This window comes from Carcharhinus amblyrhynchos, chromosome 34 (assembly GCF_965287045.1).
Source record: "Carcharhinus amblyrhynchos chromosome 34, sCarAmb.v2.hapA, whole genome shotgun sequence".
NCBI classification, from domain to species: domain Eukaryota; kingdom Metazoa; phylum Chordata; class Chondrichthyes; order Carcharhiniformes; family Carcharhinidae; genus Carcharhinus; species Carcharhinus amblyrhynchos.
The window spans coordinates 12187071-12213020 of record NC_137357.1 but is presented as its reverse complement, the minus strand read 5'-3'; the positions used below and the strand labels follow the sequence as shown (position 1 = coordinate 12213020).

General features: G+C 43.4%; 1 protein-coding gene across 2 annotated transcripts in view; it reads left to right on the top strand.

The window, feature by feature from the left end:
• Positions 1 to 25478, top strand: part of LOC145361454 (ubiquitin-conjugating enzyme E2 D4-like) — a 44868-nt gene extending 19390 nt beyond the window's left edge. For both annotated transcript variants that reach the window (XM_080217271.1, XM_080217272.1), the window contains exons 2-7: positions 7910 to 7973; positions 17719 to 17750; positions 17836 to 17913; positions 18009 to 18114; positions 22444 to 22537; positions 23289 to 25478. In XM_080217271.1, coding sequence (XP_080073397.1) covers positions 7910 to 7973; positions 17719 to 17750; positions 17836 to 17913; positions 18009 to 18114; positions 22444 to 22537; positions 23289 to 23334 — 420 coding nt within the window. In that variant the 3' untranslated portion in view covers positions 23335 to 25478. The remainder of the gene's footprint in view (positions 1 to 7909; positions 7974 to 17718; positions 17751 to 17835; positions 17914 to 18008; positions 18115 to 22443; positions 22538 to 23288) is intronic.
• Positions 25479 to 25950: the final 472 nt, after the last annotated feature.

Here is a 25950-nt window from a genome sequence, read left to right as displayed (position 1 = left end):
AGTTTACATTCAAGTTGACCTTCATCAGAACGATATGTTTCTTATGGATGACAATGCAGACCTGCAATCAGAACTAATTTGTATCCACAGTTTAGTGTAGAATGGAAACCCAGTTTGTTTTCAATTGTAATTTAGCTCTTTTTAATTAACCTGTGATATTGCGAATTTAAAACAAAACACTTCCTTAATTATTTGTCTCTGGAGGCAAAGTCAGATTATATCTGTCCAAAGATAGCTGTCAATATCCATCTCCACATCATGATATCCAGTTTCCATGGAGCTGGAGGGAATGCTTTTAATTGAATGACATCAGTAGTTATCTTAAGATTGTGAGGTGTTGATGCAATCCAAATCTGCAGCTTGGTCCATGTTATCGAAAATGTAGTTTGCCTGCTAAAACCACTATGTATCACTTGATTGAGTTCTTTGAAGAGGTGACAAAGATGAATAATGAGGGATGGGCTGTAAATGTAGTTTTGATGGACTTTACATAAGAACATAAGAAATAGGAGCAGGAGTAGGCCATCCAGCCCTTCGAGCCTGCCCCACCATTCAGTAAGATCATGGCTGATCTGTCGTGTCTCAGTTCCACATTCCTGCCCTCTCCCCATAACCCTTAATACCCTTGCTTATCAAAAGCCCATCAACCCGCATCTTAAAAATATTTAGCGAGGCAGCCTCCACCACCTCAACGGGCAGAGAATTCCAGAGATTCACCACCCTTTGAGTGAAGAAGTTCCTCCTCAACTCCGTTCTAAACCACCCCCCCTTTATCTTGAGGCTGTGCCCCCTAGTCCTACTGTCCTTTCTGAGCGGGAAGAGTCTCTCCACCTCTATCCTATCCATCCCATTCATCATCTTATACGTCTCAATGAGATCTCCCCTCATTCTTCTAAACTCTAACGAGTACAAGCCTAGTTTATTCAGCCTCTCTTCATAGCTCAACCCCCTCAACTCCGGTATCAGCCTAGTAAACCTCCTCTGCACTCCCTCCAAGGCCAAAATATCCTTGTGTAAGTACGGCGACCAAAACTGCACACAGTACTCCAGCTGCGGCCTCACCAGTGCCCTATACAGCTGCAGCAAGACCTCCCTACTTTTATATTCAATCCCCCTCGCTATGAAGGCCAGCATCCCATTCGCCTTCCTGACCACCTGCTGCAACTGCAGGCTGGGTTTTTGCCACTCATGCACAAGGACCCCGAGGTCCCTCTGCACCGTCTTCTATCCAGTCATTCCATATCTCCAAGGATGAGGTGCTGAGGAGTCTGCTGATGACTTTCAGAAACAGGCACTCGCTATGTGCCTGTTTCTGAAAGTCATCAGCAGACTCCTCAGTAAGGCGTTTGACAAGATCTCGCATGGCAGACTGGTACAAAAATTAAAATCACGTGATTCAAGTGGGCTGGCTAGATGGATACAGAACGGGCTTGGTTACAGAAGACAGATTAACAGTGGAAGGGTGTTTTTAAGAACGGAGATCTGTAGTTCGTGGTGTTCCATAGAAATCAGTGCTGGGACCTCTGTTGTTTGTCGTATATATAAACAATCTGGAGGAAAATGTGGGTGGTATTATTAATAAATTTGACACGAAGTTAGTGCTGATTGTCAGAAGATCCAACAAGAGGCTTGGGCACAGAAATGGCAGATGGAGTTTAGTCCAGACAAATGCGAGGTAATGCATTTTGGAAGATCAAATTTAGGTGTGAATTATCCTGTAAATGGCAGAACCCCTAGGAACATTAACATACAGAGAGATCTGGGCATGCAGGTCAACAGTTCCCTAAAAGTGGCAACACAAGTGGCCAAGGTGATTAAGAAGGCACACAGCGTACTTGCCTTCATAGCCGGGGTATTAGTACAAGAGTTGGGAAATCATGTTGCAGCTCTATAAAACTTTGGTTATGCTGCATTTGGAGTATTATGTGCACTTCTGGTCATCACACTACCAAAAGGACATGGAAGCTTTGGAAAGAATACAGAGAAGGTTCACCAGAGTGTCGTCTGCTCTCGAGGGTGTTGGCTGTGAGGAGAGATTGGATAAACTTGGATTGTTTTTCCTGGAAAGATGGACACTGAAGTAGAGGTCTACAAAATTGAGAGGCATATATATGGTGGATAGTCAGATGCTTTTTCTCAGGGTGAAAGTGTCAATTACAAGGGGACACAGGTTCACGGTGAGAGGGGAAAGTTTAAGGGAGGTATGTGGGGGAAGTTTATCACGGAGAGAGTGGTGGGTGAAATGCACTGCCAGAGGAAGTGATGGAAACAGGCACATCAGCAACATTTAAGAGGCATCTGGATGGGTACATTAATAGGGAGGGAATAGAGGGATACAGACCAAGTAAGAGCAGAGAGTTTCTTTAATAAGGGCATCCTGATTGGCACAGGCTTGGCAAGCCGAAAGACATGTTCCTGTGCTGTACTTATCGTTGTTCACCAGAACTCAGCTTGGCAATCTGAATGCAAGAAGACAATTGTCCAGTGAAGAATATGACAGTTGATCTTTTTGTGTCCATTGCCTTGGGAGATTTGGCCAAATGGTGTCAATGGTGTTCTCCCAATACCATTAATTCCTTGGTTCGATGTCTCCATTTCCCATTGGTGACACTGCAGAGATGGCCTCGGCCAGACAGACTCTTTTCAGCACAACCCAAAACTGGACATAAAAACTTTTGCAGATTTGTTTTAGATTTTGAACACTTATTTATGAGACACTTAGTTGTGCAATTCCAGAGTTTCTTGCCGCTTAGTGACTACCTCCATTTCCTTTTGTTAACAATGAATCCTCCATAAAAGTTAACTTGCCTTGAAAGTGCAAGGGACCGTCACTCAATTATGATTAGCGCTGTTGGGATTGAAAGGACAGTGAGGATGATGTGAAATTGACTAAGGGATAGAAAGCAGAAAGGAGTGGTGATTAATTGTTTTTCAGACTGTACTGCTGCTCTCCGGGGCTTTAATGGATGAAGCAGTGAAGGTGTCAGTAACAGACTGCAGGAGGATGCGGACTTGTGTGACGTGTGGAATTACATGCTCTGGGCATGTGTGTGTGCAGAATTGTTTGGGAATGAAGGAACAAAGTTAGAAAATTGTTTTCTTCAGTAAAATGTGTGATTGGCTTTATTTAGAGTACAAAAACAAGCAGCTATATAAAAGGAAAATATTGTAGATAATGGAAAAACTCAGCAGGTATGGCAGCATCTTTGGAGAGAGAGAAATAGAATTAACTTTGTGAGTTCATATGATTGTTCTTCAAAGCTAGGCATTTAAATTTACTGAGAGCTGCTCACAATGTGATCTCCACTCATTAGGAAGAGGAAACACAGACTGGGTGACCACTTTGGGGAACACCCCTCAGTCTGGAGTTATGGCTCCCTACTGCCTGTTGGTTACCATTTCAATTTACTATCTTGTCCTCGTGCTCACATTTCTGGCCTTAACCTGCTACAATGCTCTTTATAAAACAAGCTGGTTATGCTGCAGCTTTCAGAAACACTGAGGCCTCAGATGGAGCAATGTGTTAATTCTGGATACCAATGCCTTTTAGAGGATGCAGAGGAGATGTACCAGAAGAATACTTGGTTGAGGGGCTTCAGCAATGGAGAGAAATTAAGGAACCAAGAGTTATTCAAAATGACGGTGAGCTCTGAGATGAGGAAATGAACAGAAATAGTTTCCAGCGGCAGAAAGGTTGGTAACCAGAGGGCACATTTGCAGTGATTGTCAAAAGAGCCAGAGGCAAAATGAAACTTTGTTTCCCCAAGTGATCTGGAATGCCAAAGGAGGTGTGGAAGCTGTTTAAATAATTGATGTATTTGTCCAATTTCTTTTATAAATTAAGGGAAAAGGATTACAGCCTATAGAACAAAAGCAAGGGAATGGCTTGATTGGATAGCTCTTATTAAAAGTGCTGTCATTTGTTTTGGTTGTTCATGGAATGTGTGCATCAGTGGTATAACACCCAGCCTTGAGAAGGTGGAAGCAAACTGAAACCATTGTAGGGCTAGGGATGGAGTTCCAGAATTTGGATCCAGCAACGATAAAGGATTGGCAATACGTTCCAAGACAGGATGGTATGGATGATGGGGAAGTTGCAGTTGTCCTTCTAGGTGGTAGAGATGTGGGGGGAGGGGGAATTTCCCTTACTGATTAAAAATCGATCTATCTCAGCCTTGAACAGAATTATTGATCCAGCCTTCACAAAGAATTCCATTGACTCATTACCCTCTGATAGAAATTCCTCCTCATCTCTGTCTTAAAAGAGCAATGATGTGGAGATGCCGGCATTGGACTGAGGTAAACACAGTAAGAAGTCTGACAACACCAGGTTTAAGTCCAACCGATTTATTTGAGAGTAACCTCACAAGCTTTTGGAGTTTGCCCCTTCGTCAGGTGAATGGAGAGTTCGGGTCTCAGAGCATATAACAGCACAGACAATTTACAGATTACTGGTTAGAATGCGAGTCTGAATCTTTAAATGAGCAACCCATTACTGAGATTATTCTGGTTCTAGACCCTCCCACGGGAGGAGCAATATCTCAACATATATCCTGTCAAGCCCCTGAGAATCTAAATGTCTCAATAACATTGTCTTTCATTCTTCTGAACTCCAGTAGGTACAGGCCGAACCTACTCGACCTCCTCATAAAATCCCTTTGTACCTGGGATCAAACTGGCGAACCTTCTCTGGGCTGTCTCCAATGCCAGTATATGTTTCCTGAGATAGGGGACCAAAACTGTTGGCAGTTTTTCACTTGTACCTTTTAGCAACGCTTGCCTATTTTGACCCTCTGAAATAAATATCAGCATTCGATTTGACTCCCTATTACCTGCTGAACTTGTATGCAAACTTTTTGTGATTTATGCACAAGATCACCCAAATCCTTCTGTTTTGCATTTTTTGCATCTTTCTCCACTTAGATTATATTCAGCTCCTTTATTCTTCCTTCCAACTTCACATTTTCCTCCATTATATTCCACCTGCCAAGTTTTTGCCCACTCATTTAACCTGTCTATATCTCTCTATAGACTGTGCCATCCTCACCGCTTGCCTTTCCACCTATCTTTGTGTCATTTGCAAACTTGACATTCACTTCCCTCATCGAAGTCATTAATATGTCTCGTAAAAACTGAGACCCTGGCGCTCCCTGTGGCGCTTCAATGGTTACAGGTTGCCATTATTAAGTTGCCCCTCCTTTCCCAACTCTGTCTTCTCTCAGTTAATGAACTGTCTCTCCGTGCTAATGTACTACCCACAGCACCATGGGCTTTTGTATTATGAGTCACTTGTGTGTTACCTTATCCACATATATGACATATACTGGTTCCCCTGCTCATTACCACCTCAAAGAATTCTAATAAATTTGTCAGGCATTACTTCTCCACCATAAAGCCACGCTTAGCCTCATGTGGCCAAGTTCTGCACACATGAGGACGGTCTCAATTAGGATCTTGGGTTCATGTCGCACGGTCTAACCCCCGTGACTTGCCTGGGTTTGCAAAACCTCACTGTACTGTCTGGAGACAATACACATCTCTTTAACCTGTGATCAGTGCTCCTTCCACTCATATTGTCGGCCACTTTAAGACTTGAACAGCAGGTGAGGTGTAAAGATTTGCATTCTAATCAGTAATCTGTAAACTGTCTGTGCTTTATATGCTCTGTCTGAGGCCAGAACTCTCCATTCACCTGGCGAAGGGACTAACCTGGAAGCTGGTGAGTGTACTATCAAATAAATCGGTTGGACTTAAACCTGGTGTTGTCAGACTTTTTACTGTGTTTCCCTGGCAGAACCAGGGATGACTTGCCTTGAGAGCTAACCTTCCCCTTTTCTGTTCAGCAGCCTCTAAAATCCCAGTAATTGTCACTGTACTATGCCTTTGCTTTATCTTGGGGTGTCCTCTGAGGTTGAAAATGGCTGGCTTCAGGTCTGATTTTGATCACGGCTTTCTGGAGTTCCACCCAGCTATTCCTGCTGTCTGCTGGAAATCTAAACAGTTACCTCTCGCACAGGTTTCAGTATCTCAAAGAATAAAGAAAACGCCCTTCAGCCCATCAAGCCTGAGCTCATCATGTGGTCCTATAGAGTCAGGTTTACAGCATGGAAACAGGCCCTTCGGGCCAACTTGTCTATGCAGCCCTTTTTTTTTAAAACCCCAAAGCTAATTCTAATTGCCCGCATTTGGCCCATATCCCTCTATACCCATCGTACGCATGTAACTATCTAAATGCTCTTTGAAAGATAAAATTGTACCCGCCTCTTCTACTACCTCTGGCAGCTTGTTCCAGACACTCACCACCCTCTGTGTGAAAAAATTGCCCCTCTGGACACTTTTGTATGTCATCCCTCTCACCTTAAACCTATGCCCTCTAGTTTTAGACTCCCCTACCTTTGGGAAAAGATGTTGACTATCTAACTGATCTCTCGCTCTCATTATTTTATAGATCTCTCTTAGATCACCTCTCTGCTTCCGATGCTTCAGAGAAAAAAGTCCCAGTCTATCCAGCCTTTCCTTACAACTCAATCCATCAAGGCCTGTATCTCTCTATCCCCTGCATGTTCATGTGTCTGTCTCCTTAAATCTGTTCTTCCTTGATTGCTCCATTGTCTCACCAAGTGTAAAAGAAAATTAAACTCGCCCAATCTTTACTTCCTTGCATCTTTTATACGAGCTTTATTTATTCTCTTTTGAATCAGAATAACCCATCCAAATCTCCTGTGCACACATTTTTAAGTACTGACATGTTAGTTACCATATCAGACACTTCTTATGTTAGTTTGATTCTGTCACTCTGTCTCTTACTCCAGTTACTCTCAAATCCTCGGCCTGAAGTAAAATGACCACAACAGACAAATATGACAAGTCCTTTGTTTTCGTGACCACCTCTCCCTTTCTTTGGAAGTGACTCATAATTTGAAAAGACAGTTTCATTTTCTCAACCTGACGTACCTTTGTGGTTGAAAATGGTTGCAAATGCTTTTGCCTCTCTTGGATTTCGGTGCTAGATTTACATCAGTTATAATGTTCACGTTAGTTGTTGCTTTGTCCAACACCATTTACAGTTGTGTGGGACAGTACTGTGGAATGCCAATTGGCTCTCTTGGTTGGGGATTGCTTAGCTCCTTCAGCTGTTTAAGCGAGTGTTCGAGCTTCACCAGCTTGACATTGTATTTCCGTGTATGCTTGATCCTCCTGTTATGCTCTCCTGCACTCCTTACTGACCCAGGGTTGATTGCCTGATTTAACAGTAGAGATGGGTATAAGCCTGACCACGAAGCTGCAGGTTGTGGTTGATCACAACTCTACAGTTGATAGCCCAAAGCACCATTTTGACACATGAGAGTCTGTTTTGAATCTGTATCGTTCATCAGTGCCACGCAATATCACAGGTATCTCAGTGCAAACAGAGTCCCCACTAGAACTTTGCAATGGTCACTTCAGTGGTACTGTTATGGAGGAAGAGCCATCTGTGACAGTTACATCAGTGTGGGCAGCCAAATGGCTTCATTGTGTGTTGTATTAAGGGTTAATCGAAGATTTTGGAAAACACAAATGACTGGTTCAAAGCTTGTCTTGGTTGTGATCATTGCTAATCCCATGCTACCCTTCTCCTGTTGATAGGGTTAAAATCAAACTTTGAATTTGGGGTATTGGTCTGAATATAGTCTGTGAATTGCAGCAGTAATAGTAAGATTTATTGTGTGCAAAAAAAAAAGCCAATGAGGACGTAAGCTTTATTATGTATATTATTGTCAATCCTCAGTCTATATCCACTGTGGTTCTTGCTCTATAGCCCAACTGTTGCTATCAAAGTGAATCCATAATGTATTGCTGAACATGTATGTTGAGAGTTGCATTTAAATGAAACCTGAGAGTTTTAAGTTTATTACTTATTCTTCCCCAGGAATACCAGGACTTGGAGCGTGACCCTCCAGCACTGTGTTCAGCAGGTCCAGTAGGAGATGACTGTAAGTGCACTGAACTTACGGGAATGTTTTTTCTGTGGTGTTCAGTTGAGGGCAAGACTTACATTTGTAATGATATATGTGCAATCTATATATATATATCATATATTGCTTTTTTCTGTTATTAGGGGATGTTTAAAATTCAGCTTTTTTTCTGCAGGCAACCGGTGTGTCTGGAAAACCTTTAGCTGAGCTACTAGGAGAACAAGATAATTACTCATGCCATGTTTACTTAGGATAGAATTAATGGATTTTTGTTTATAGATAACAATTTCTCCTAGGGGTTTTGAGTAAAGGAATGGGAGGTAGGTTTAGATATACAGGGTCATGTGATAATGTGAGAGGAGCAAGAACTGTAGCAGAAAAACAGCTTTTTAGTTCTGGCTGAGAATTGCTTGAAGACAAATTTTCTACAAACTGCTGAAACTCATTCTTTCTCAAAGCTTGAAGACTGTCCGCACTCTTGATAGCAAATATATTTTTGGGTGCTAACTGGTACTTAAAGTGGCATTGTAAGTCTGTAATAGAAATGTTGCTTATTTGGAACTGAAACAGTAATAAGTTAGAAATGAAAGTTGTTTCCTTTCATTTTTAAATATTGTTCAACTGTTAATGGTTAAGCTGCTTCATTTGTTAGAGTTATAGTTAAACTGTGTTAAATAAATTTTTTTACTGTAAAAGATCCCTACTTTGTCAGTGGAATTACTCATGGAGTGAAGCATCTTCTCACATTTATACCAAAAGAGAAAACACTATTGGGGTCTCGTCTGCCTTCATTCTATACATTGGAATTCTGGTCCAATATCCAAACACATTTAAATTTTTACTTTCCGAGAAATACTCAGCTGGAATGATGAGTTAGCGTTCTGACTAAAGATGAAGTTCAAAGAGACTTTGACACACTGACGAAAGTTTCAGTTTAACCCTTGATGGTGTTGTGACATTGACGACTCAATATTAGCAATTGAAGGATGCATGGTTCCATGACACAAAGTGGGTACAAGACTAGAATTAGGCCTGAAAAGGTGAAGCAATTTCTCCTCATCTCGATCTGAAAAGGTTTACCCTAATTGCTGAGACTGTGACTTCTGGTTCTGGACTCCCCACTGTCAGGAACATCCTTCCTGCATCTACCCTGACTTGTCGTGTTGGAATTTTATAGGCTCCTATGAGACCCCCATCATTCTTCTGAAACCCAGCAAATATAATCCTAACTGAGTGAATCTTTTCTCTTACATCCCAGGACTCAGTCTGGTCAACCTTCTTAGAACTCCCTCAGATAAGGAGACCAAAACTGCACACGCTGTTCCATGTGTGGAAGGCACTGTACAATTGCAGCAAGATATCCCTGCTCCTGCACTTGAATCCTCTCATGAAGGCCAATAACACCATTTGCCCCCTTTACTGCTTACTGAACCTGCATGATTGCCTTCAGCACGAAGGCACTCAGGTCTCGTTGCACATTCCCCTTTCTCAATTTATAGCCATTCAAATATTTGCCTTCCTGCTTTTGTTACCAAAGTGGGTAACCTCATATAATCCACGTTATATTGCGTCTGCCATGCATTTGCCCACTCAGTGATTGTCCAAATCGCACTTAAACATCTTTGCATCCTCCTCCTCAGCTGACCCTCTGACCCAGCTTTGTGTCATCTGCAAATTTGGAGATAGGTTTAGTTCCTCATCTGAATCATGAATATACATTATGAAGAGCTGGGGCCCCAGCATCCAATGCAGTGGTCCCTCACTAGCCACTGCCTACCAAAAAGTTACAAAAAAAAGTTTATTAATTAGTCACAAGTAAGGCTTACATTAAAATTGCAATAAAGTTGCTGTGAAATTCTCCCAATCATCACATTCAGATGCCTGTTCGGGTCAATGCACCCTAACCAGCGCATCTTTCAGAATGTGGGAGGAAACAGGAGTACCTGGAGCAAACCCATGCATTTGTGGGGAGAATGTGCAAACTCGACACAGACAGTGACCCAAACCAGGAATTGAACCCGGGTCCCTGATGCTGAGGCAACGGTCTAACCACTGTGCTGCCCCAATTGGAAAAAGACCTGTTTATTGCTATTTGTTTCTTGTCTGCCAACCAGTTTTCTATTCATCTCAATACACTACCCCCCATCCTGTGCACTTTAACTTTATCCGCTAATCTCTTCTGTGGAACTTTGTCAGAAGCATTCTGAAAGTCTAAGTAAACCACATTCACTGGCTCCCCCTCATCAACTCCACGAGTTACATCCTCAAAGAATTCCAGTAGATTTGTCAAGTATATTTTCCCTTTTGCTGATCTCTCTGATTCTGCCACTGTTATCCAAGTGCTTTGATACAGAATCTTTGGTAATGGACTGCAGAATTTCCCTATTATTGACATCATGCTGAATGGTCTATAATTACTGTTTTCCCTCTATCTCCCTTTTTAAATGGTGGGGTCATTTCAGCTGCCCTCCAAATGGTCCCAGAGCCGAGAGAATCTCAGAAGATGAGCACCAATGCATCCACTACCTCGAGGGCCACTTCCTTTCGGTGCTCTTGGAGGAAGAAGTTATAAGAGAGCCATTTGGCCCATCTTCTCCATGCTGAACCAGACACCTAGGCACCCTTTCTAATCCTATCTTCCTGCACATGGCCCATAGCCCTGCAATTTACAGCACTTAAGGTGCAGATGCTAGTACTTTGGAAACGTGTTTAGGCTCTCTGCCCCCACCACCTACTCAGGCAGTGAATTCCAGAAACCTATGAAAATGTTTTTTGCTTGTCCCTTTTAATCCTTCTGCCACTTTGCTTGAATTTATGACCCCTGGGTTTTGAACACTGCCAAGAGAAACAGGTTCCTCCTGTCTATTCTCTCCCGACCCTGCATAGTTTTGATACCTCAATTGTGTCACCCCTCAGTCTTCTCTGTTCCGAGAGAAATTACCTCAATCTCTCCTTATAGCTCCAGTTCTCCAGCCCTGGCAACGTTTTATTAAATCTTTCCTGCACTCTCTCCAAAGCAGTACATCCTTCCTCTAATGTGGTGATCAGAAATGCACACACTGCTCTGGTTGTGGCCTCACCACTGTCTTATACAGTTTCATTATTATATCTCTATGTCTGTATTGTGTACCTCTGGACAAATGTGAGGTCATGCATTTTGGAAGGTCTAATACAGATTGGAAATATACAGTAAATGGCAGAACCCTTAAGAGTATTGATAGGCAAAGGGATGTGGGTGTACAGGTACACAGGTCACTGAAAGTGGCAATGCAGGTGGAGAAGGTAGTCAATGAGGCATATGGCATGCTTGGCTTCGCCCACTGGGGCATTGAGTTTAAAAATTGGCAAGTCATGTTGCAGATTTACAGAATCTTAGTTAGGCCGCACTTGGAATGTAGTGTTCGGTTCTGGTCGCCACACGACCGGAAGGATGTGGAGGCTTTGGAGAGGGTACAGACAAGACTTACCAGGATGTTGCCTGGTATGGAGGCATTAGCTATGAGGAGAGATTGGAGAAACTTCATTTGTTCTCACTGGAACAATGGAGGTTGAGGGGCAACCTGATAGAAGCCTACAAGATTATGGGAGGCATGGACAGAGTGGATAGTCAGAAGCTTTTTTCCAGGGTAGAAGAGTCAATTACTAGGGGACACAGGTTTAAGGTGCGAGGGGCAAGGTTTAAAGGAGATGTACGAGGCAGATTTTTTTTTACACAAGAGTAGTGGGTGCCTGGATTCGTCGCTAGGGTAGGTAGTGGAAATGGATACAGTAGTGACTTTGAAGGGACAAGTACGTGAATAGGATGGGAATAGAGGGATATGGTCCTCAGAAGGGTAAGGGGTTCTAGTTAAGTCAGGGAGCATGGTCGGTGCAGGCTTAGAGGGCCGAAGGGCCTGTTCCTGTGCTGTAATTTTCTTTGTTCTCTGCCAGTGAAGAAAAGCATTCCATATGCCACCTTTACAACTTCATACACCTGTACTGCTCCCTTCAGGGGCCTGTGCACTTGCATGCCAAGATCTCGCTCTCCATCTATTCCCAGTATATTCCTATTTGTTGTTTATTTTCTTTTACTGTTTGACCTCTCTAAATGCATTACCTCACACTCATCAGTTAAAATCCATCTGCCACTTTTCTGCCCCAATCTAGATGCAGATTAAAGGCACCCAGAATTATAGATGTTTCTTCGTTGCATACATCTCTGATTTCCTCTTTAATGCCATCCCGAAGATCACCACAAGAGATTGAGGTTCTGTCCACAGCCACCACTAAAGTTTTTTTGCCCCTTAATATTTCTCAGCTCTCCCCATACAGACTTCACGTTGTCGGAGCTGATATTCTTCCTCACTGCTGTGTTAATTTCCTCTTTAACCAACAATGAAACTCCACCGCCTCTTCGTTCTTGTTTGTCCTTTCTAAATAAGGAATACCCTTCGCTGTTCAGTTCCCAGCCCTGGGCACGCTGCGGTCATGCCTGTGACAAATTATGACACAAATGAATTTTAGGGAATAAAGTAGAATTTTTGGAGTTACGACAAGATTAGGTTTTCTTGTGAAATGTGCTGAAAATGGGATAATGGAATTCCCTTTGTCGGTATCACAATATGTTTACGTTAATATGAATAATACTGTATTAATACTTGTGGGGCCAACAGTTACTATATATTCAGACATTTGCTGAGCGAAATCAGCACTATATTATTTTAATTGAGAATCCAACGTCTGCGTATTCTATCCATCAGCCTTTGCGTATACTTCCTGCGGCCATTTATTTTTAACCACTTTGGTAAAGTTGGCACAGTGTAAACACACCTTGTTGCCAAGGAAGGCTCCACCACAACAACACCATTGCTGCCTCAGTGGGTCTTCACATTGGAATCAAAGACCAAGCTTGTGAGTGCAAAATGGGGAGAAAATATGTTTGATTTGCTGTGATCCAGTTGGATCCTGTTTTTAGATCTGAATTCACTCTGCACAATGTAGGAGATAGGCCAATCAAAACCATGACTGTTGCCCTTTGTCAGTCACTCCCCCAGCGTCCTGAATATTAACGCAAGTTGGAGACAATCAAGTAAACATTTAAGAGGCATCTGGGTGGATAGATGAATAGGGAGGAAATAGAAGAATATGGACTGAGTAAGGGCAGAAGGTTTAGTTGGTTTAGTTAGTTTACTTAGGGCATCATGATCAGCACAGGCTGGGAGGGCAAAAGGACTGTTTTTATGCTGTACTTTGTTCTTTGTAATTATTAAATCAGAGGGATTTGGCTTTTCTGTGCAGGAATCACATAAGAACAGGAGCAAGAGTAGGTCGTTCAGCTCATCAAGCCTGCTAAACCATTCAATAAGATCATGGCTAACTTGATTGTGACCTCAAGTCCATTTTCCTGCCCATCCCCCATAACAACAGACTCTCTTGTAGATTAAAAGATCAGTACCTCAGTCGTGAATACATGACCCAGCTTTATTACTTTATGTGGCAGTGTATTTCTAAGATTAATGGCTCTGTGAGAAGGAATTCCTTCTCGTTTCTGACCTAAACCCCTTCGTTTGAAACTTAGTGCACCCTCCTTTTTGTATTCCATCCTGAGAATCATTTATGTTTGAGTAAGATCATTTTTTCCAAACTTTTGAGTATCGGCCCAACTGCATAACTTCTCCTCAGAAGACAACCCCTTAAGCCCGGGAGTCAGCCTAGTGAACTTTCTCTGAACCGCTTCCAGTGCAGGTATTGTCCATTGAGGACAAACGCAAACACAGAATCGACCACAAGTGAGCAAAGGCATCATTTTGCACTGGCTGTCATTTTCCTTTTTGCTGTGCATTATTGATTGGAAAAGAGGTTTATAATATGTACTCAGTAGGGACCTGTGCTGAACACCGGAATACTGCGCTGGTGGGTGTAGATCTGTTATTCTGTCTCACTTGGGTACAGTCTGGTAGGGATAGGTGTGACCGTATAACACTGCGGTACAGTACTGATGGGACAGGTCTGTTAATGCAACATGAGAGATCAAATTGAACTGCTAAATTTAACAATAAGTGTCGGGACAGAGATCATTGGTCGAGAAAGAAAGGGGGAGAAGGAATTCAGTCGTCACCCCACTAAATTACATCAGCGATTCCAATACGTCTTAAGAAAAAACCTCATTCTGACTCAATCAGGACGCGTGGTGGGAAGGGTTTTTTTGTCTAAAAGTGTTGATATCATTTTTGAATTTCTGGTGTCAGTTGTCTGTGTCTATTCTATTGTAAAGAAAGGCGATGAGTGGCTGTTATTCTGAAATCAGTGTTACAGAAAAGGCCTCAGGCCTTTAGGGGAGGTTATGCATGGCTGTCTGGTGAATTGGTCACTCCTGTTGGTTGAACCAGCTTAAACATTGTCAGGTATGGTCTCCAAAATGTTGCCTGGTTCCAGTTTTGTGAAATGATTTCTCTGACTAATACATTCAAAATATTTCTTATGCACATATTTCTCGTTGGTTTTTTCCATTCTTATTTCCACAGTGCATGTTTAGAATGTATGTGCCAATGTAAACTCGTCAGTTATATCCTATCCACAAAGGTGAGACTGGGTAACATGCAGCTATTTTGTTCAGATCTGAATGTGGTGTTATGCAGAAACAGACCCGTAGCCACCAGTACTGTACCCCAATGTTACACAGCGACAGACCTGTCCCCACCAGTACCGTACCCCAGTGTTATATATCGACAGACCCATCCCCTCCAGTACTGTACCCCAGTGTTATACAGCGACAGACCTGTCCCCACCAGTACTGTACCCCAGTGTTATACATCGACAGACCCATCCTCACCAGTGCTGTATCTCAATGTTATACAGCGACAGACCTGTCCCCGCCAGTACCGTACCCCAGTGTTATATATCGACAGACCCATCCCCTCCAGTACCGTACCCCAATGTTATACAGTGACAGACCTGTCCTCACCAGTGCTGTACCCCAGTGTTATACGGCGACAGTCCTGTCCCCACCATTACTGAACCCCAGTGTTATACATCGACAGACCCGTCCTCACCAGTGCTGTATCCCAATGTTGTACAGTGACAGACCCATCCCCACCAGTACTGTACCCCAGTGTTATACAGTGACAGACCCCTCCCCAACAATACTGTATCCCAGTGTTGGACAGTGACAGACCCATCCCCACCAGTACTGTACCCCAGTGTTATACATCGACAGACCTGTCCCCATCAGTACTGTACCCCAGTATTATATATCGACAGACCCTTCCCCACCAGTATTGTACCCCAGTATTATACAGTGACAGACCTGTCCCCACCAGTACTGTACCCCAGTGTTATACAGTGACAGACCCATCCCCACCAGTACTGTATCCCAGTGTTATACAGCAACACAGACCACCAGTACTGTACCTCAGTGTGAATCGGTGACAGACCTGTGCACGCACACTCTACTTGAATACAACACCTTTTGCGATGTATATGCTGATTTCAGTATCAAGGGAGAGGTTGCTGATAATTGTGCAGCTTAGGGAAATGAGACCATCAACAACTGTTAACGTTGCACTGTCAACACTAATAGATAGTGATATAAATAACTTCCAGGACCAAGAAAGTTATCTCCCATTGCAACGGAATCTTGATCAAGTGGGCTGACAAATGGCAGATGGAGTTTAATTTGGACAAATGCAAGGTGATGCATTTTGGTAGATTGCATCAGGGTAGGACTTAGTCAGTTAATGGTAGGGTGTTGGAGAGAGTTAAAGAACAAAGATATCTAGGGGTACAAGTTCATAGCTCCTTGAAAGTGGAGTCACAGGTGGACAGGGTGGCACGCTTGGTTTCATTGGTCAGAACATTGAACAAAGGAGTTGGGGCGTCTTGCTGAAGTTGTACAAGACATTGGTAAGGCCACACTTGGAATACTGTGTGAAGTTCTGGTCACCCTATTATAGAAAGGATACTATTAAACTAGAAAGAGTGCAGAAAAGATTTATTCGGATGCTACCTGGACTTGATGGATTGAGTTATAAGGAGAGGCTGGATAGACTGGGACTTTTTTCTCTGGAGCGTAGGAGACTGATGGGTGATCTTATAGAGGTCTATAAAATGAGGGGCATAGATCAGCTAGATAGTCAATATCTTCTCCCAAAAGTAGGGGAGTCTAAAACTAGAGGGCATAGGTTTAAGGTGAGAGGGGACAGATACAAAAGCGGAGGGGCAATTTTTTCACAGAGAGGGTGGTGAGTGTCTGGAACAAGCTGCCAGAGGTGGTGGTTGTTTGTCCATCATCTTCGATGAGGACCTCGATTAGTCATTTTGACCATTAGTCATTTTGAGGCTGGCTGCGGTGTGTTCGAAGATGACTGATCAGGCCAATTTGGGCTCGGAATGCTCTGGCACATACTGGGCAGACTTGTGTAGGCACTGTCATTGTTGCGCTGATGGCTCTGGACTTGCACAGCTCGCGCTTAAGTTGTGCTTCAGCAATACACCTTGCTTCGGAAGCTTGACAGCCCCTGTGGATGAGGCAGTGCCAGGTAGGGCAGTTTTGTGCCAGCGTTTCCCAGGTGGTCGTGTCTCTGTCAAGTGACTTCAGGGAAACCTTGAGTGCGTCTTTGTAATGTTTCTTCTTTCCTCCGTGCAAACGTCTAAGCTGCCAGTGGTAGTAGTAGAGGCGTGTACAATTTTATCTTTTAAAAAGCATTTGGACAGTTACATGAGGTAAGATGCATATAGAGGGATATGGACCAAATGCAGGCAATTGGGATTAGTTTACGGGTTATAAAAAAAGGGCAGCATGGACAAGTTGGGCCAAAGGGCCTGTTTCCATGCTGTAAACCTCTGACTGCATGACCATAATGTGTCTTCCTGATGCTGGTGGTCACTCTTTATGGATGTGATAGAGTCTGTTTGCCGCTGAAAGTGTTCCTTGGTATGGATCATGAACATAGCACAGCACTCTGATAAAGACATTGTCCACCCTTGTTGTGGATTTCAGGCAACCAAGGCTGAATAGCTTTCCGTCAGTCCTGGTATGGAAGCAGACATCTCTGTAGGCATGAAGGGATTCAAGGTGGATGTGTTCAGCCAGGTCTGCAGTCTGACCAGGGCAACATGGGCTGAGTATGAGCATGTGGAACACAGCAACCTGACTGAGAACACCAAACCAGAGTCTACCACGCCCCTGTTCCCAGTGCACTCTTCTGCAGTGATGGAGGCTAGAAAAAGATGAACGGTTGCCATCTTCGGCCACTTGGCAGGGCAGGGTTGCCAACTTGGAGGACCTGGAGCATCCTGTTCAGTCAGCATGCATTCAGCAACATAATTTCAGCCCAGCAACATGCATCGAGTGGATGATGGCTGTTTATCAAACGGTCTGTGCACGAGCTGGTCACTGGGTCAAGACCTGTGTGTTAGTACTTCCACTACAAGCACACATAAGAGCAATGTATAGCTGACAGTCCTTGAAATAAACAACTGGGTGACAGTGGCTGATGTCTGTGACCTCTGGAGGCTGACTATTGGGAAGGACAAAAACAGAAAGCTCAGTTAACTGAGGCTTGGGCCAAAGGACGCAGAGAGGCCAGTGTATTGTTCATTTTCTTCACACACTGTTTGGACACCCCCCACATCCACCAAGTTTTTCTTCCATTTCAGAAGTCTTGTGCCCTAGTCTTCAGGGAAAGTTAAAACCTGAGTTGAGAGATTGAGAAATAGAGAACAGGAATGAAATAATTTCTGACTTCGAGTCAAACGACAACTTACATTCCTCTTTCTTTCACAGATTTTCACTGGCAAGCTACTATCATGGGACCAGTAAGTATCCTGTCTTTGTACAAAGTGTCTTTCACTGTCTCTGCCAATTTTTTTGCTGACTCCCTTCTCTGCTGTTTTATTGTAGAGTGACAGCCCTTACCAAGGTGGTGTCTTCTTTCTGAATATCCACTTCCCCTCAGATTATCCATTCAAGCCACCTAAGGTAAAAGTGACAGCTATTCAAAGCATTGTTGCTTTGTCAATGTGCCTGCTACAGAGGGAGTAAAAGTCTTTTCTTCTTCACCTGGCTTTCCACAGGTTTCATTTACAACAAAGATCTATCATCCAAACATTAACAGTAATGGTAGCATTTGCCTTGATATTCTCCGCTCACAATGGTCTCCAGCTTTAACATTGTCAAAAGGTAAGGGCAGCTTCTCTTTATTGTCCTGTTTGAGCAGGGGATCAGTGGATAAGATCATGGCCTGTTGACTGTACTCATCCTGCTGACCAGAAAGATTCCTCAGTCGTTGTGCTGGGGGGTTGACTGAACTGGAGAGTCAGCATCGATTTGTTGAAGAAAGATCATGCTTGGCTAATCTAATTGATTTTTTTGTTGAAGTAGCAGAGAAAGTTGATGACGGAAGTGCAGTGAGTGTTTTATTTTTGAATTTTAAACTGTTTGACAAGTACAATGTGAAAGGCTGCTTAATAAAATTGAGGCTCATGGAATCAGTTGACAGTTTGAGATTGGATGTTAAAAATTGACTGAAGGACAGAAAACAATGAATTGCGGTAAGTTAATGTTCTTCAGGAGGATGGTAGGCATTGAACCACAAAGTTTAGTGAAGGACCATTGCTGATGTTGCCAGATATGTAACTTCGATGTTGGAAAACAATGAGGCTGTTAGCAATCAAGGTCCATGTTAGGCCAGCAGAATGTACAGACAAGGGGCAGATTGAATTTAATACAGAGAAGTGAAAGGTGATGCATTTTGGCAGAGCTAATAGAAAGAAGCAGTACAGACTTAATGACACAATTCTCAAGAGTGTGCATGGATAAGGAGACCTAGGGATAGATGTGCGTCGATCTTTCAAAGTGGCAGAACATATTGAGTGAGCAATCAGCAAAATAAATGGAATTTTGTGCTTCATAAATCGGGGTTTTGAAAATGAAAGACGAGTTATCCTGAACTTGTACAAAGCTCTGGTTAGGCCACGTGAGAATCCTTGAGAGGCTGCAGAGGAGATTTACTCGGAATGGCTCCGGGGATAAGAGATGTTGGTTGGGAAGTTGGGGTTCTGGTCTAAAGATGATTGATGTGAGTTTTGATGGAGGTCTAAAACGTTTCAGGCTGCGGAATCTCCAGTGACCTCCCAAGAACATTGGTGAATTCCAAGCATTCTTAATGTCGATAGCGTGTGCTCACCCCCATCCCTCAGCTCCCTGCCAGGACAATCGAGGTACAGATTACAAAAGTAGGGAAGTCATGTCAGAGTTGTATGGAACTTTGATGAGACCACAGCTAGAGTGTGTGTGTAGTTCTGATCGTCATATTATAGAACACACTGGAGGGGGTGCAGAGGAGATTCACCAGGGTGCTGCCTGGAATGGATCATTTAAGTTATGAAGAGAGGTTGGATAGGTTTGGTTTATTTTCATTGGAGCAGAGAAGACTGAAGGCAACCTGTTGCAGGTGTACAAGATTATGAGGGACATGGACAGAATGGATAGGGAGCAGCTGTTCCCCTTAGCTGAAGGGTTAGTCACGAAGGGACATAGGTTAAAAATGAGGGGGAGGAGGTTTAGGGGGACTGTGAGGAAAAACTTTTTTATCCAGAGGGTGGTAACAGTCTGGAATGTTCATCTGGCAGTTGGGGGCACTGTAAGAGCAGTCAATAAAAGAGCTAACATTGCTAAGTAACTCAAAGAAAAGGTTTAATAAAGAAACTTAACTACACCACCACTTAGGCCACACCCTGGGCCACAAAGACTCACCATAATCCCATCTGCGACCAATCAGACTTGGTCAACTGACCCTCATATCATGTTACCATTACAGGAGGATAGGAGAAGCAGATTGCCTCTCATCCCTTAAAAAGTACCTAATGTCCAAAGCTATAGGCCGCGTGCTGGTAAATGGGATTAGGTAGAAGGCCAGGTGTTTCTCGCATGTCGGTGCAGACTTGATGGCCTGAAGGTCCTCCCCTGCACTGTATGATTGTATGATCCATGATTCTATGACTCCTGGTCTGGGTGTTACCAGACCAGGAGTTATAGAATACAAGTCCAAAGATGTGCAGTTTAGGTTGATTGGCCATGCAAAATTGCCCTTTAACTAGGGTAAATATCTGGGATTATGGGGATTGGGCCTGATGGGATTGCGTCGGTGCAGACTTGGTGGGTCGAATGACCAACAGAATTACAACAAAAGAAACACAGAAAAATGGGGCTTTGAAAATATAACACAAAGTTGTTGAGGAAAGAATAATCCTGAATAGTATTAAACTGGGGAAAAGAATGCTATTTGGCCTTTCTCGTGCTAGCAATGTTTTTGTCGTAAAAATGTTGCTCAAAAATCAGATCTGAGTTCCCTTTGGAATGTTAAGTCATAGCGTCGGAGAATTTTACAGCACAAAAAAAAAGGATCTTTGGTGCATTGTATCTGAACCAGCCATAAAGCACTGATTTATTCTAATCCCATTTTCCAGCATTTGGTCCACAGCCACGTATACTACGCTGTTAGCACCCTTTCAGGCAGTGAGTACCATCGCCTCCAGGCAAGTCAATGGGCAGAATGACATCCTTAGTTTGCACACTGTAATTGCAGGCCCTCACCAGGATTCTTCTGAACTCAGTGTAATATACACAAGTTGGAAACAGTACGATTCACTCTGTCCTCCCACATCATCGGTGAACGGCTGCTCCAGTCGCAACCTATCAACAGAGCTAATGGTCCTCACAGGTGTTGGAAGGTATTTTGAGAAACAGGATCTACAGGCATTTAGAGATGCAAGGACTGATTAGGGACAGTTAGCATGGTTTTGTGAGTGGAAAATTATGTTTCACAAATTTGATTAAGTTTTTTGAAGGATAACCAAGAAGGTAGATGAGGGCAGTGCAGTTGATGTTGTCTACATGGACTTCAGCAAGGCCTTTGACAAAGTACCCCATGGTACGTTGCATAAAGTTAAATCTCACGTGATCCAGGGCGAGGTATCTAAATGGATCCAAAATTGGCTTCTTGACAGAAGCCAGAGGGTGGTTGCAGAGAGTTGTTTTTCAAACTGGAGGCCTGTGAGCAGTGGTGTGCCTCAGCGATCAGTGCTGGGCCCACTGTTATTTGTCATTTATATTGATGATTTGGATGAGAATATAGGGGGCATGGTTAGTAAGTTTGCAGATGACACCAAGATTGGTGGCATGGTGGACAGTGAAGAAAGTTATCTCAGATTGCAACAGGATCTTGATCAGTTGGGCCAGTGGGCTTACGAATGGCAGATGGAGTTTAATTTAGACAAATGTGAGGTGATGTATTTTGTTCGGTTGAACCAGGGCACGACACAGTCAGTTAATGGTCGGGCACTGGGGAGAGTTAGAGAACAAAGAGATGTAGGGGTACATGTTTATAGCTCCTTGAAAGTGGAGTCACAGGTGGACAGAGTGGTGAAGAAGGCATTCAGCATGCTTGGTTTCGTCGGTCAGAGTACTGAACACAGGAGTTGAGACGTCTTGTTGAAGATGTACAAGGCCTTGATAAAGCCACACTTGGAATACTGTGTGCAATTCTGGTCACCCTATTATAGAAAGGATATTATTAAACTAGAAAGAGTGCAGATGAGATTTACTAGGATGCTACTGGGACTTGATGGATTGAGTTATACGGAAAGGCTGAATAGATTGGGACTTTTTTCTCTGGAGAGGAGGCTGAGGGGTGACCTTTTGACGTCTATAAAATAATGAGGGGCGTAGACAAGGTAGATAGTCAACATCTTTGCCCAAATGTGGGGAGTCTAAAACTAGAGGGCATAGGTTTAAGGTGAGAGGGGAGAGATACACAAGTGTGCAGAGGGGCAATTTTTGCACAGAACGTGGGGAGTCTCTGGAACAAGCTGCCAGAGGTAGCTGTAGAGGCGGGTACAATTTTATCTTTTAAAAAGCATTGAGATAGTTACATGGGTACAATGGGTTTTGAGGGATATGGGCCAAAAGTGGGCAATTGGGATTAGCTTCAAGATTCAAAAAAGAGTGGAACAGACAAGTTGGGCCAAAGGCTGTAAACCTCTGACTCTGTAAGTTGCCTTGGTTTCAGTGGTTCCTGGTCCACTGAAGTGGGACTGGGAAAAATTAAGAAACACAGATTGATTTGATTGATTGTCACATATTAACATACAGTGAAAAGCATTGTTTCTTGCGCTCTATACAGACAAAATATACCATTCATAGAGAAGGAAATGCGAGCATGCAGAATGCAGTGTTACATTCATAGCATTGTTAGAGAGTTTAAATGAGTTAGAATTAAGTTTTAGAAGCATAGAACGAGAGTAAAAGATAGAATTAGAAGGTATGCTGGGCACAGCTTGCAAGAAGTCGCTTCGCCCTGGCACCATCTTGTCCATCACCCTTTGGGGAATCATAGACTGATCCTTGCTCCCTTGACCTGTTGGGAATTTCAGGCACCAAGATGATGGTTGAATGCAATGTGTTGTTAAATAACCTGTTGCCATCTCTCTCTCTCTGTCTCTCTTTCAGTTCTTCTGTCTATCTGTTCACTGCTGTGTGATCCAAACCCAGATGATCCTTTGGTACCGGAGATTGCACACACCTACAAATCTGACAGGGAGAAGTAAGTATTCAGAACTGCAGCTCACTCTGGGATGGAACAATTGTCCTGTTTACAAAACAGTTTGGATTTTACATGATGCCGACATTAATATACTTGTTGGGATTCCTCGAATGTGTGATGAGAAAGCTTGCCCTGCTCCATATTGTATGGAGTTCAGACTTGCCCCTCTGAATCCTTTTGTATCTCTCCCCCTTCACCTTAAGCCTACGCCCTCTAGTTTTAGACTCCACTTAACCTCCATTGTTTGAACAAAGGAATTCCCAATATTTTCGTCATGAAATGCAAAATTGCACCTTGAGTACTAGATTCAGGTCAGAACTTCAGGAGGGTATCGTGTTGAATGGAAAGACACGAGAAGGTACCTTGTAATTTAATCAATAGAGGTTGGTCCCAAACACACTTTTCAAAGGAATGGGGACACAATGCAGATCTGCCTAAAGGTTGAATATAGCCAGAATTGATGTGGTTGCGAGCACAGCAAAGGATCTGAGTGAGGTGGGAAGGGGAGCATGGCTGGGATCTGAGAGTTGAAGGGTGACGCTGGACACACCTGGGATCTGAGAGGTTGGGTGCGGAGACACAGGATGTGGCTGGGATCTGTGTGAGGTGGGCATGGCCTGGATCCCTGTAGGTTGGGGAACAGGTGCACGGTTCTTCGAATGCTGTTGCAAGTTGATTGGGTGGATGGACAGAGAAAGTTTTGATATTTAAAACTGGCAATAATATTCTCTCTTTCTCCCACTCTCTCTAGGTACAACAAACTGGCCAGAGATTGGACAAACAAATATGCAATGTAACAGTGACAGACAAGAAATAGTAACTCCTTTACATAATCTGGAATGCAAAAATAAAAGCTGGCTGCAGTTTTATGGAATCCCATGTGCCATTCACAATGAATTTTATACTTGGTGAAGGGTGAGGAGCTCTGTGTCTGAGTGCTGAAGCATTCTGGCCCAGTCTGAGCAGTCAGCCTGCCATATATGGATGTGTATTTTGAAATATACATATATATATTTCCTTTTTTATCGCCAGTTTCTGTGACCACAGTCAATTGTTCGCTGGTCCCCCAGCATTTTACCAGTCACAGATAGGAGGGAGGGAATAGCAACTACGTAAGTGTTTATTTTTTGGAAATGTGAAGCTTGTTTTCCTGCTCTATTTATGCTGTCTGCACTGCATCCTGTCGAGTGCGTGTTTTTTTAATATATAGATTATATAAGTGTGTCTGTATATACACATAGAAATCACAGAGCCTGTTAAGCACGGTTTTAGTGAATAGTGCAATTCATTCCCGTGTGTCGACACGGTTGCACCTGCTGAACTTTGCTGGGAAAGAATGCTCCTTTGCAGATATCAACTGGTGTATGGCTGCTGGTTACTTCTGAAGCAGTTTGCTATGAATCCCCGCTCTAATCCCTTGTCGTGAGATGTTTGGGTTCTGCTGGTGCAGACGCCCCAAGCAGCCAGTCTGATGGTTCATTCGTTGCCTCGGCCCATTCCCTCCTGCTGGCCTGTGACAGGCTAATGATTCCTCTTTATCCCCAAGACCAGGTTACGTAGTTTTTGGAGGGCTGGCTGGGCTGAGACTGAGTGTAGGTGCCAGAACTGAAACAAGGGCCTCCCTTACCTGTTAGTCTTCGCCGCATGGCCCACATAATCATTAGGGACCCATGGGATGATCCTGATGATCCCCCCAACCCCCCCACATCACTACTGAACGACTGCTGTGAATGGCAGGGAGGTCTTACTGCACAATTGTGAGAAATACACCAGATATCTTGCAGCCTAAGAGTGGGATTTTCGACCAGTACTATAGCTTTTGCTAGTGACTGAACCAAGGGTATTCTTGCTATGTTCAAGATAGGGCCGTCATCAGCAGAGCAGACTTTGATTCTGATATCCTGGGTGAGACTGTAAACTCAGATCCCCGGTATTAAATCAGTGAACGCTCGCAGGCTGGGTGATAACAGGTACCATCGACTTAATAGCAACAGCCAATGGGCAGCAGTCTGGAGTGCAATCGAAGCCTGAACTTTCTCCAAGCTAAGTTTAGGAATACTGATTATAATGCAGATATTGTCACCCCAGCTAAGGCTTAACACAAAAGAGATCAAAGAGGCAAACAAAAGACTTCTTCTGTAGTGGAGTCTTCCTGGTTTGTGCATTTCAGTGCCATGTTATTCAACCAGGGCATCCTGAAGTCTCGGTGGAGAAGTCTCTAAACCTGCCTCCAGGAAAAGGGGGCCTGTGATTGCTTCCTTCTGATTAAACTGATTTTTTGAGATTGAGATTTCAGGGCAGGTCAGAAAGTAATTGTTACTTGGACAGTGCTGGATTCTACAGTAATTTCAGTCAAGGACCGTGTCATGCCACTGTGTTTAGAATCATTATGGATGCTCTTGCTGTCCATGGGCTATGAGCGTGAGTGGCATTTGCCCCCTAGGGTAAGTCAGGGCCAGTGGCTGTGAACTGGCTGGAGTCTAGCCTGGAAAGGTCAGCGATTCTTGCCATGTCCTGCCCAGTGGCATAATTCCTAACTTAAATATCAGAGGATACACTCCGAGAATTCCATTCTGTATGCAGAGAATTCCAAGTGAGTTTGTAATTGAACAGCATTGAATGAAATCTGTGTCTGCTACACTTTACCCAGTGCACAGTCACACTTGCTCGATTTAATGTAGGATTCAGAGCAGTTTGTACACTCCTTTGCGAAATGTATTCTTTCAAAATGAATGAAAAACGAGGATTGAGAATGAAAAAGATCAAATATACATGGTTTTTAAGTTCAAAAAAATGATGGGGTTTAACTCAGCTTTCACTAAATGATCTAGCCTCTTTTGTTGGTACCATGTAGTGTTTTGTCTTTTTTAACAGTTTGTTTGAATATGCAAAGTCCTTTCCTATGCTGTGTGAATAAATTGGTGGCTGGTTTCTGCTGTAACTGACTTGGTTATTGTCTTTGTTGAAATGTTTGTCATCTGGGCTCTGAACATGTTAGGCCTGTTCCCATCATTCAGATTGAGGCTGAGTGATGTCCCATTCCATCAACCTGCTGTGTGTCCATAACCTCTCAAAGCCTTTTGAATGCAAATCACAAATCTTAGTCTGGAAATTTACAGTTGACACCCCCCAGCCCTGACAGGCTTTTGGGGGGAGATTTAAAGAGAGTTTTCCTGTCATACCGTCTAACAGATCTCTCTTTGATTTTACCATGAATGGAATATGTCTGTCAGCCCGATTGACTCGTTTAGTCAAAATGTCCTCAATGTTTGTGGGTGCAAGGAGACTCCCTAGAGAGCCAGCCCTGTGTGTGGGATTGACAAACACCACATGCCCGCAGCTGTATTACTTTACCGTTCTTTGAGCAAAACCTTTCATGCTGCTTAGGTGTTGATGACAAAGTCTGGTATATT